Source organism: Crocodylus siamensis, chromosome 4 (genome assembly GCF_052110815.1).
Source record: "Crocodylus siamensis isolate JL-2025a chromosome 4, ASM5211081v1, whole genome shotgun sequence".
In the NCBI taxonomy this organism is placed as follows: domain Eukaryota; kingdom Metazoa; phylum Chordata; order Crocodylia; family Crocodylidae; genus Crocodylus; species Crocodylus siamensis.
This window is the reverse complement of record NC_143398.1, coordinates 238,345,036-238,358,073: the sequence shown is the minus strand read 5'-3', so window position 1 is coordinate 238,358,073 and position 13,038 is coordinate 238,345,036. Positions and strand designations below refer to the sequence as shown.

Below are 13,038 nucleotides of genomic sequence, written 5' to 3'. Positions count from 1 at the left end.
TCATTTTTATCTAATTTTCTTCAATTTTCTCTTTTGACTTTGGGCTTTTGAACAAAGACACTGGGTTGAGCTCTAATTTTAGATAGCTAGGTAGATAACTAGATATGCCTACATTGCCTTCAGTGGAAATTGTATCTTCTTCTAGGTAATATGGTAACTATGGAAATACAGAAAATTGTGTTGCATGTGGGTATTTTTAAAAGGCAGAAAGAATATATACAGTCTCTGCTACCTGTTGCAGCTGTAATGTAATACAGGCGTAGGCCACAAGACCAGCTGTTAAATCAAATGCTGTTCAAATCACCAAATGGGGTATTTCTGCTTTTATCCATTTGGTTGACTTTGGCGGGTAGAACCAGGCTGCATATCATTCTTGTGATGAGACTGGCAAGCCTCTGACTGCTTGCTCAGCTATCTCCATAGCTAGAGATCGATGCACCCAGACCATAATGTTCTCACTTACAAGTTGCTCTTTTCATCTTTGAGTTAACATCTAGAGTTTGCAGAATGGTCACAAGACTCAAAACTCCTCTGGACTTAGGGATGCTGCACGTTTTAAAAGACAAACCAGGTTTGTCAAGAAGTTTCTGAAGGCTGTTGCAACTTCGGAGCCTGTGGGCTCAAGTTTCAAGAAGAGGGACAATTTATAGATTCAGTGGACAAAGTGTGCAGTTTCATATTATTTTAAGATGAAACCAAGTGAAATTTGGTGGTTTCAGCTGAGTTTTGCTCTGCGGCCTGTTTAAACCCAAAACCTCATGGGGAACTTTGAGAGGAAAAAGAGGGGAAAAAGGACAGAGACAAAGACTAAACAAAAATATTTTTATGAATGCCAGCATAACAAAGCTACAGATTTTTTTATTACTATGGAGAAAGAACGCGCCATTCCTGAACTGCATTTGCCAAAGATATAGTACAGATGTGAATATAGATAGAAAACCCACTCAACAATATGACAAGGTATTTGTTAGGTTGAAATATGGCCTTTCAGATAAAATGTGTGAGTTGGCCAAATTTTCTTTTTAAATAACATTTTGGCTTTTTATTAGTTTAAATAGATTTGCAAGCAAAAGTACTGTCAGGCAATGTAAACACCAGAGCTAAACCAAAAATATAACTGCAAGCAGGCAGAGGGTTTTGTGGTTAATGGGGGCTGAGGATGTAACATAGATTAGAGAAACTGGAGCACAATTTAACCCATGCTTTAAGGTAAGTGGGTATTTTATGGTTGTTCTCAAGAGATGCCCGCACTTGGGAAAGATGAGATCCCTGAAGAGGGACACACACATCTCAGTGGCTAACTCCGTTCTTTGGCAGATAACAATTCTTAAGCAGAATATTGGCAGCAGAGGGAGATTGCAGTGTATATGTAAAGAGGTAAGGGCTCCTGCTTCAGTTATTTACATGTTGCTTCTCACAAAAACAGGCTCCCAAAACAGCCCCTGGGAGACTTGAATCTGAGATGGTCAAAGGTGCTTAAGGAATCTGGAAACCCAATTCTTATTAAAATGAGTGTGAATTGGGTATTCAAACCCCCTTTGTAATATAGACCAGTGTAGGCCACAAAGTAGGCCAGAAGTAGGAGGAATTAAAAGCCTGAAGGTCTAAAGTTCTGCTCAAGAATGTCCCGAGATGGACAGAAACAGCATGAACTGCCACAGTAGATAAAAGCACTTAGGAAGGTAATACCAAACCTTAAACAATAGATGCATAGGAGAATAAGTCCTTTGATCAGTAAATTGGAAAGATGCAAGACACAAAATGTGATCAATCATTAGGCAAGCACGTAGGAAGGTACAACGAAAGCCTGGTACAACAGATATGGAAAGGTATGTAGGAATCTAGTAATAATAACGATCATCCATCAGCAAATCATCAAACTGTAAGATGCACTGATATGGGCTTGATGCAAGTAGTTCTAATGCATAAAAAGAATGGAATAGAAATACACTTTGGATCTGGGGGAACTGTACGCAGCTCCAGCACGGAGCTTGGGATTACAGCCTGGCTCTCTGGCACTGGCTTGGGGCAATGACTCGTGGCTGAGCGGCAGCAGTGCCCTGAGCTCTCCTCTTGCTCTGCTTGCTGAGGGTATGGGGGAGCTCCCTGTCCCTGGTCCTGGCACTGCTCAGCTCCCAGCTCCCCCCAGGAACCAGGAGCTGAACACCGCTGGTATGGGAGAGCCCTCTGACCCTGTAGCACTGGGCTGGGGACAGAGCTTCCCTGTCTCCTCAGCCCTGCTGATGCCCATGCTACACAAACCCCAGTTGCCTCCTGCTTCCTTGTGCTGCTTCCCTCCCTGCCTCCTCCTCTCCCCCACCCTCCATTCCCCCAGTCCCTTAGTTGCATCAACTTAGTTGATGCAAATCAGTGTAGCTCCCATGAAAGTAATGGAGCTGTTTGGATTTGTACCAGCCAAGGATGTGAGTTTTAAAATGCAATTCTGAAGTTGCTTTGGCAGCTCTAGTCAGAGGCTGGAAGAAGCAGAAGAATAAGTCTTTGAAGATAGGGAGCACTGACAGAAGATAGGATTCCTGCATGATGTGCATCATTACTAAATGGTTGCATCATATACCCAGACTTATTACAAATCAAGAGCCTGCTGGGTACTGTTCAAGACTTGAACAGTTATGGAGCATCATCAAATTGTATTGGGAACATTTACAACATGTTTTAAATATGTCACACAGGAGAAGCAGATGACATCTTATTTTAAATAGACAATGAAACTATTTTGTGCTTCCATTAAAAGGCGCTGGACACAGTCAGGTTTTGAAAAGGAAGGCATGCTTTTTCCATTAAGAGAGTTTTCTTTCCACATCTTCTTAGGAGGTACTGTACTAGACAATTTATGTTACCTTCAAGAAGCACGGTTTGATTTCAGGGATGTATTTGTACGTCATGCTATTCTTCCTTTCCAATGCAACCGTGCAATTTGGAATTTATAAACAGTGACATTACTGCTCTGGGTTTAATGTTTTATTTAAAAAAGCACTTTTTCTCTCAGCTCAGCAGGCACATGCAGAGTTGTAAGTGTGCTGTAACTTCAGAGAGGTTTAATGTGTATTACTGGCATAACGGGATTCTTCCATTTTATGGCTAGGGATAAGTTATTTAATTAACATCACAATCAGCCAGACTATTTTAAGTTAAAAAGCACACAGACACACTCCCTACCCCCACAGGGAATGAAGAGAGAAGACTATACTATTGCCAGAATTTTAAATCCGGAGGTAAAGACACCCAGGTCACCTTCTCTTATCTACACAGGATGTAGTAAAACTTGAACAAGCAAGGACAAAAAACTGCTCAAGAATTTCCATGTACATTTTGGAAGACAACTGGAAAATAAGTTGTGCCATGAGTTTACTGCATCCTTATGGGAACTGAGAATTTAGCAGGATAGGTCTGGACTGTAAGTTTCTCCTCCTCCTCCTATTCCCTTCCCTCCCCTCCCAAGGCTCAATTCGCATGACCTGTATGGAAAGGTTAAAGAAACAACACAAGCTGCCTGCCCAGTTCCTATGCCTGCCAGCAGAAGGGAAGTAACACAAGGTCCCAAAACACTGTTATGATTGCAGTGAAAAGGAAGCAATTAAGTCACTACCACTTACTCTCTGTTGCCAATACAAGGGGAAGTGAGCTCTTTGGCTTTTTTGTCTTCTTCTCAGTTGGCTTTGGGGTCTTTGTAGGTGAAGGCTCTGAAAATAAAAATAACAACAACAAAATCTTAATTTGATTTGAAAATGAGCAAGTGGAAAGGCCCCCTCCTCAATTACCACTCATTTCTGTTGGGTCTTTATGTAAAGCTAGAGGAAATCATTGGCTTGTACATTATTAGGCAGGATTAACTGCACACAGTGGCTGCACAATGCCAGAGGACAGACGAGGAGAAGGACGAGGGAGGCAGCTCCACATGGGAGCTGAGGAAGCAGATACAATCACTTGTGCTACCAAAACTGACAGGCCTATTTTGACTGAGCTGATTCAAGAGGACTAATCCTGAGCTGCTTTCTGCACATCCCAGGAACAGAGGTGCAAAGGAGGCCTTTAACCACTTACGTGCCAAAAAGGATCACTTCCAACGTGGGATTTTTATATCCCATTTTCTACCTGATCTATCTGGCCAACATCTTTTCCACCAACAGAAAATGCAGTTTTGAAAGTAATTGGCCTTTAACAGAACACAAAGATACAAGTTTCTTGAAGAAAACTTTTAAACCTGGTAGATCTGCTTTGATATAATGACACAAGTGACACAGTGGAGTGCGTTTGGTGTGTCAGTGTTTTTGGTTGGTTTGCAAGACTCCTCACCCTGTACCCACCAAATCCTCAGCCCTGAAGGCTCCTTTTGGCACCTGAACATGAACATTGCCTCTATTAATAGAGGAATGAAGGACTAGAAGGGATCTGCTTGTCACCTAGTCAGGTCCATTGCAATGACAGGCAACCATGTCAGATAGTGGAGATTCTCACATTTCATCTTAAAACCATCTGTGTCTGCCCCCACAACTGCTCCTAAGCCAAATAAAGGGTCTCTGGGCCAAATTATGTCCTCAGAAATGTTTCCAACTCCCACACTACTCCCATATTACCCCTTCAGTGAGGCGCAGTACTACTGTCTTTGATCGCTTTGGAATTTAGTGATTTAAGTGAGGCAAAAGGAAACAGAAGTATCCAGCATGCTCCCTTGTAGGTGTTTTGGCCCTGCTGGACAGACAAGAACAAGATATAATATAAACTTAGTTTTAGCCAGTCAAATCAGGAGCTGGGACTCTAGAAACACAGAGGAAGCCAATGTGCTGAGTAGGAAGGTGTTATTTTTAGTCCCGTTTCAGATCAGAACTGTAATTTAAAGAGATTCCAGTCTGTTCTCTGTGGACAGTGAAGGCCCCAGGGGATTATTAAGAGCAAGTTTTGCTCTGGTGTCCCCTTTCCCAAAATTTCTAGTTTTCAGCAATAATTTCCAATGTGCTCTGCAGTAGTTGGCAGCCCTAGGTGGGAGTGAGCGCCAGCTGTGAGGCAGGAGTGTGGTCACTGTAACATCCAACATTATAGGAGCAAGTGCTGAGGACAAGAGGTGCCAGTGTCAGACAGCCGCGGTGATGCCACTCCTGTCATCAGGTCTTGAATTAATATGTCTTTTGCCATGTACTGACAACCTTACAGGATCCAAGACACTCTAGTCCTAAGGCTGTCCCCAGCCTTCCAGGTAGTGTGTTGCCAGCAAGAAATGTAGCCAGGGAAATAAAGCCATGGGAGTGGCAAGAATACAACTTCATGAGTGGTAAGGAAATAAGGAGGGAGATCAGGCAGGAAAAAGGTACAGAGAAGCCTGGCACCGAGGAGATGCAAAGGTTGATTTAGGGAACTACTGGGTCCTGAGCCCCTTGAAATCCAGTCCTTTATTATTAAACTGCAGGGGAATCATACGGGGGGAAAAAGGGCTGGAAGGGACCTCAGCTGGTCCACCGCCACCTCAAGGCAGGATTATGCTTACCTAAACCACATAGATATAGGAAGCTTGATCCAGAATCTGAACTTCTTCTCTAGACAGTCTTTCTTATGAACCATACTCCTAGCAGAATCTTGTTCATAAAGTTTAAAGACATAACGAAGTAAAAAATTTAAGCCATGATGCTAATTAAAAGGGCTCCATAAAATCTTAATTTATTAAGATAATAGCATATTTGTCTACATCAGTCATTATTACTTGAATCAGCTTTTGGGGCTATCCAAGTTCCTACCTTTTTTAAGTACAGGAAGACAAATTTCATTTTTGCATCAATTACTGGATGGTATTCTATACCCTGCCTTATGCAGTTCATAGTCTTTTCTGCCCTACAATGCTATAAATATTTGTATCTCAACTGCCTCTTGACGATAGGTGTTGGAAAACACTGGATTTTTTTTTTTTGTATTGCAAAATACTGTGTTATTCAAGAAAAATCTACTCTGCTCCCAAGCTGAAGCCAAGTTAATAATTAGCATTTGTTCTACTGGTTTAGTTTGAATACATATACCAGTTTATTGTGAATTAATGTATTGCATTTTGAAAGGTGACCTGTATTTTATCAGCCTTGCAGCATTCTGCTTGACCAGGACAGGAAATATCGACAGGCAAATACAGTATCATTAGCATCATCACCTTGAACGTTGAACTAAAATTCATGCCTTGGCTGCTATATTATGAATGAGCGTCTTGTCACTGTGCTTTTACTTCTGCTCAGGGTTGCTTTTCTCTAAACACCTTCTGATTTGCGGATGTCAAAAAGAATTAGGAAAAAAACAAACAAAGAAAAGATAACGTATCAGAGATCATGCTGAACAGAACCAGCCATGGCTGCAGACTAAGACTACCCTTTGCATAGATCTGAGGGAGAGCAGTAGACAGATCTCCTATACCTACTTCTTACACACACTGAAAGAATGCAAAGAGCTCAGACACTGAAATCCTCAGTAGATTTAGTGACACTAACTGCTCTAAACCATTTTAGAAACTCAGTGGGCAACAGTACAAAAGGATGACACCACAAGGCAGTCACAGCACGCAGCTCCATGCTGGTTCCCTGCTCAGGCGCCTTACAGTGGGGATTAAGTTCCCATTTTCATGGAAAGAACGTAAGTGTGTGAGGGAAGCAGGAAGCTATTTTCTACAGCTTTCTATCCAAGGAATGAAACTGGGAAAGAACAGCCATGGAAAGAGGGAGAAGGAAGACATTGCAATGGAGGAGTTTTTCCATTAGGCAAAGGACTTACCATCCACCAACACACTGCAAACACTTTCAACTCTTCCAGCCGCATTCTCAGCGATGCATTTGTACTGGCCTTCGTCTTCGGGCAATGCCTTCTCAATGGTGAGTGAACACAGGGACTCTAACACAAAGGAGAGAAGAGAAAGGTCAGAGAGGTGTTGTTTTCAATCCCATGAAAGCATGGCATTGTTGACAGCAATGGGCAACACTGGGTGCATCTACATGTACAATGAATGCAACAATGCTTTCAATGAATACAATGGAGCGATTGTCCCGGAATACACTGCTCCTAGTTGCAGTGCCCGCATGTGCACCTAGGACTGCAGCACTTTGAGCCAGAGCAGAGCAGTCCTGGACTGGCAGCGGGCTTGGGGGGTCAGTCGTGGGCTCCAGGTGGTGGTGCTGGGTGTTGGAGGGGCTGGCTGGGGCATGAGAGTGCTGAAACTGCAGAGCCTGCTGCCAGTCTGGGGCTGCTCTACCCTTGCTCAAATTGCTACTGTCCTGGTCACCATCCACGTGCGTTGCAACACAGTAAATGACTCCGCCAGAAGACAGTACTGTCCCCAGCTGTATTATCTTATGGAAGAGTTAATTAATTTACTGCACCCTAATACTGGTACTTGTGTAGATGGTGATGCTTTACTGTGAAGCTAATCAGTCAACTCCATATTACAGTGCACATGTAGATGCACCCCCTGAGTCCTACTGAAGATCACAACTTCTTTATTGCTGCTGGTGTCTGAAGAAAGGAACAACATTTCCTGGAGCCCAACTCTCAACTTCATAATGGTTCAGGACACCTCTATATGAAGGTTGAAAGGAAATAAATAATGTATCTAAGAGAGGCTGTTTAAATTAGGGTAGCACCCCTGCACCTAAAATAAACAGCTGGTAGAGATCAGAGCCTTTTCTGTATTATAGCAGTGTCTGACTGAGACTGGGTTCTCACTGTGCTAGGTCCTGTACCAACACAGCAAAGATTTCCTGAGAGCTCATAACCTGAGACTGAACTAACAGGATCTCTGCAAAATGTTCAGGGGTAACCTGTTAATTTGGTTCCACATGTATAATGCTCAAGTTGGCATCAAGGATGAAAATGGTTAACTCTAGCTGCGTGTGTAATTTGAAAAGGCAGCTACTTTCATTTTGATGACATGGCTCACAGAACAAATGTAACACTAAGGATCATCTATTCCACCTATTAAGCACTGGTAGACCGAGGCAACTTAACCATGGTTTTATTCCACCCTCTTTAAATCCTGAAAATGTATTCATACATCTATTTTTTTTTATGCACACTATCAGCTCACCCTTAAGACTGAGTCACTAAACAGGACTTTCCCTCACCTTTTGCATTAAGAGTTTTTCAGGGACTCAAGCTGGGAAGAAAAGAACTGCACTGGTGCCTAAATCCACTTATATGGACTCTCTATTCCACTTAAGTGGAACATAAAAATCCTAATAGGACCTAATTCTCAAAAGCAGTCCACCAAATCAGTGGTATGAAAGCAGCAACCCAAGTCCTAGTTCTGGAAAATGTTCAAGGATTGGGTTTCTTGAGTTTGCAGAGACAGGATGCAGGATTCAGCCTGTGCTCGGCTGTGGCCGTGGAAACCTTACCCAAGGGAGATAGATTTCCTTTTATTAAGCGTGGGCTACAGTCCTGAGAGCCAAGGCAGGGCCTGTTCCCACTAGCTGGGGCCACGACAATGGCTTATTCAGTCCAGCATCGGGCACATCCTCACATCCCCCATCATCTTTATGCTACTTTGGCGCTTTGAGTGATTTGGCTCATCCACGCCCATGGCAAAGCAAAAGCCAAACACAAATAGCCAGCTAGATCTCCAGCCATCCCTTCACTCTGCTTAAACAGAGGATATGGGGACAGGAGCTCGTGTCTTCCTTCCCTCACTGGAAGGGTCTCTAGAGAGAGCATGGTACAAATTCTGGGCCTTCAGCCTAACCATGCTATGTTCTTCACACCGCTCTCTCCCCCTGTTTATCCCACTTGCATCTTTATAGTCTGCCTATGCCTTCTTCTGGATTTGCTCTTTCTCTCTGCCCTAGCATGGGTCTAAGCTAACTACAGGCTGGGTCTGATTTCCCTGTACTCCCTACCCCTCCCGCCTGGGAGATAAAATGGTCACAGATGAAACCAGCCCCAATGTTCCTTCAAAAGGAACTGCCTCGAGCTGCGCCAGAGGAAGACCAGTGCCATTTGTAGGCTTCTCCTAGGGAAACAGAGACCAGGCTTCAATGCTGATACTGAATTCTTGGGGAATGGATAATACAAGGGAAGGCAACATAGAAAAAAAATACTAACAAAACAGCACCTCACTAAATTGCTTTGTTCCACAAGGAGAGAAAGACCATTTTTCTTGGTTTTTCAGCTGCATATGGAACATTACTTTCCCCCCTGGAGGAATCCAGTGAAAAATTGTTTCTGCAGAGAGGGACTGACCCTCTTTGGAACATGTAATAGGCTTCACAGGAAGGAAAGAAGTGTGTGGTTTCCCTCACATGACCTATCCTAATGAATCATGCTGGAACCCAAAACACGCTGCAATCAGCAGCCACATTTCAGAGAAGAAATGTTGGAAAAGCCCTTGCAGAGATAGCCTTCACATTTACATTCAAAGGAACATCTGCTGGCTCATGAACTTGATGGGGGAGCCTGGCTGATCTCAGCCAAAGCACGGGTACACTTCTATTGAACATGCACCAAAAAGAGAACGTAGTTCCGCAGAAAACCATCATTATTACAGCTTACACTACAAAAATAGACACACTTGCATACAGTGTGCACTGTCAGATACCTTACTAATGAGAGCAGAGTCCAGCTGGCTGTCCAGAGCACTATAAATATGCCCCTAAAACTTTAGTCAAGCTAATACTCATGGAAAATCTTCTTTACTCAACATGCTCATTGAAACATCTTGCCCTGGCCAAGAGGTAAGTCCCCATCATGAAATGAATAGCTCCAAGCAAATCCTCAGGATTTCCAGTAACAGAATGCCCTTTACCGCATGACATAGCATGCTTTGTGTTAACAGTATTTTTAAAATCCAGCCTCTGTGGAGCTACCAGGACACGCACAAAGCTGCATTTCACATCAACTGAAGAGAGTTGATTGAAGGTGACATGCTTGAAGGTTTAAAGCAGTGGTTCTCAACCTTTTTAGACTAAAGGCATCGCTCCATAACTTCTATGTATTGAGTGGCATTCCACTTCAAAACCAAATTTATTATGGTGCTTACCTCTTTACAGAGAGACCAGGCAGTGGGGATGGGGGAATGACCAGGTGGGAAGAGCCCCAACTGCCCTTATCTGCTTACCTTCTCACACTTCCTGCATCACCCTTCAAAGGATCTCGTGGCACCCTGGGGTTGAGAAGCACAGGACTTACTCAGTGGGGCGCAACCTTTCTGGCCAGCAGGCCAGGTGGTCTGTCTGCGGGCTGAATCCAACTGGCGGTCCCAATCTGGCATGCAGGGTGGTTGCAGTGGGACCCAATCCAGTTGAATGGAGCAGAGTGGGTGGCTAGGACCTAGCCCACAGGGGGAAGGAGGTATGGCCTGGCTCGCAAGGGAAACGGGGCATAGCCTGGCCTCACCCTGCCTGTGGGGGTCAAGGGAGGAAGGGGGCATGATCCAGCCCCAACCTGGCCCACAGGGAGCTTTGGGTTTGGGAACTTGGCAGTGGGGAGGGTGGCAGTATTGTCATTGCCCCTCTGCTGTCAAGTTTCCTGACCCATGTGAGCCCTACAGGCTAGAAACCCTGGCTCCACGGGCTGTATTTGGCCTGCGGGCTGGAGGCCGAGCACCCCATGTCTAGTTAAAGGATGAATTAAACTGATATGCCATTCACTTGGAGGTTGCTAGCTCTGAAAGATGTTAGCTGCTCCATTCAGGTACACCTGGTGAGATCGAAAAGACTAATGCTTTAAACATCACCAATGTTCACTCCTTCCCTGCTCACCATTTTAGTTAAATCATCCATTATTCCCATTACCAGTTCTGAGATTTTAGCTCATGTTTGGGTATACTAGTGGCTGGAGTAACACAGCAGTAGCTGGGCTGCAACAAAATAAATGCATCTAACCCCTCTCATTTCCCAAGCAATACACTGATTAGTACAACATTCTCACAACCCCTGGATTGACAAAAACATGGTACTAACAAGTCGTAACAAGGAAGACACACAATGGAAACTCAATATTCAACTGACAGATATGTCACTACTGATGCTTTGCTCATGTCATTGGCATGTTTAGCTGTACCAAATGCAAACCAGGACTCCAATTCATTATTTAATGAGCATGTGTTGTGCTTACTCTATTATTGCCACTTATACAGCTCCTCAAACAGGCTAACTAAGGTCACAGGATAATGTAGGGCTAGATTCTACCACCTTCACTCATTTTGAAGACTGCCTTACTTGGCCTGTTACAACATCACTACCTCTGTAGTCCAAAAGGAATCAACAGGATTACTCATGGAGTAAGGTGTTACTCATTGTAAGGACCTACCCCACAGAAGTGAGGGCTTCTCGCTCCTCAATCATCCATAGACCTCAACTGAGATGGGGAGTCCCATCGTGCCAGTCACCGTATATGCCCAGTGAGCGAGTCCTTGCCCCAAAGAACTTTTGAGCTAAACAGATACCGCAGATATACAGGGTGGAGGAGGGAAAACAGAGGCAGGCAGAGATAAGGAGAAGTGCTCAGAGTCAGAGAAAGCCAGTGGCATAGCTGGAAACAGAATCCAGGCTTCTGGCTTGCCGTTCCAGAGCTCTGTCCACTATACCGGTGGTTTTCCAACTTTTGGCTATGTACATGCAAAATGTTGCTGCTTGTACCTCCTGCACCCATCATGACTCTACATGTTCATTCCCTAGGAAAAGTGTCAATGCTGGTGTCAAAGCGCAGCAATGCCATTACTTACCATGTGATGACTAATCAGAAGCTCCTCCATCATTATTAAAATTTAGGCACATACCTTTCGGAAAAGCACCACATACCCCTGGGTGCATATGCATCTCAGCTTGAAAAGCCCTGCACTAGACCGCCCAATCTTTCTATATACTAATTATCCACTAACTACTTTAAATATCCTCTTGGAAAGCATTTTCTTATTAAACATGTAAATCTTGGTCTGTGCTGTCATTCCTTAGAGAGTGTAACAGTGTCTATTTAAATGCATTCAATTACAAATAATATCTGATGGGATTTAACAGGAAAAAGAAACTTCCTGAAAGGCCCGTGTTCTGTGATCTAGGGCTATACTCGGTTCCCTGGGCTGGAAGGCCAAATGTCTTCTAATGAAGTATTTGGTATTTCCTCTGCAGAAGCCCTCCCTGACCTCCTGAAAAGAGATCCTTTTCTCATAGTCTCGGAGTTGTAGTCTCGTAGCCTGGCAACTTCAGATGAGTATTTTGAATCCTGGCACTTCATGAATTCCAGAGGAACACATAATTCACAATGAATGTTGTCCTGTGGTCCGTTTTGAGCAATCGGGCAACTGCCAATGCACCTAGAAGCTCACATCCCTATAGATGAGAATGTGTTGCCATCAAGGGCAATACAAATACTTCGGCTATACATTTACAGGAATGGGATATCTGAAGTGGTACTGTAGCAGAGGTGTAGAGGATCTCTGCAGCTAAGGAGAAAGGAACAGTTTTTGCAGGAGGCTCAGGTTTTAACACAAAAAAACCTTACCTCATATTTTAGGCTATTCCATTGTGCTCTAGTTTAACCAAAATAGCCGGAGTTGACAAAATATCTCTGGCTGCTGCATTCCTTCCATGAAGATTTACAGCCAGTGACCTCCAGAGCACAAAGCAAATATACAATGCAAGAAACAGCAGCTGTGTCTAATTCTCTGTCCTAGCTGTTAGTTAGCAGAGCCCCTGACCCCCTGTCCTCATGAAGATGATGAAATACTTGCCAGTGCAGTACCTGTGATGCATATTTTTAAGTCAGTTGACATACATAATCCATAGTCAGAAAGCCTAAAAGAGTTGGCTGAGGAGACCTCTGGATTACCAATGTTAATTTTTAATGGATCTTGGACTGGCAGGGAAATTCCAGGAGTGTAGAAGTTGTATCTATATTCAGAAGAGGTTAGCATAACAACCTTGGACAGACACAGTGACATTAATCCTGAGAAAGCAAACGAAAAGCTAATGTAGGATTGAATGCATAAAGCAGTGATTCTCAACCAGGGTGCCTCAGCATCCTGGGATGCCTTGAGATCCTTTCAAGAATGTTGCATATAGTTAG

At 43.8% G+C, this 13,038-nt stretch overlaps 1 protein-coding gene across 6 annotated transcripts in view; it reads right to left on the bottom strand.

Annotated features, from left to right (window-relative positions):
- The window catches only part of MYLK (myosin light chain kinase), a 346,647-nt gene that overhangs the window by 93,665 nt on the left and 239,944 nt on the right, over positions 1 to 13,038 (bottom strand). For all 6 annotated transcript variants that reach the window (XM_090045981.1, XM_090045986.1, XM_090045983.1 and 3 more), the window contains 2 exons: positions 6,760 to 6,876; positions 3,615 to 3,701 (listed from right to left, as the gene is read on the bottom strand). In XM_090045981.1, the coding sequence (XP_089902107.1) occupies positions 3,615 to 3,701; positions 6,760 to 6,876 (204 nt within the window). The remainder of the gene's footprint in view (positions 1 to 3,614; positions 3,702 to 6,759; positions 6,877 to 13,038) is intronic.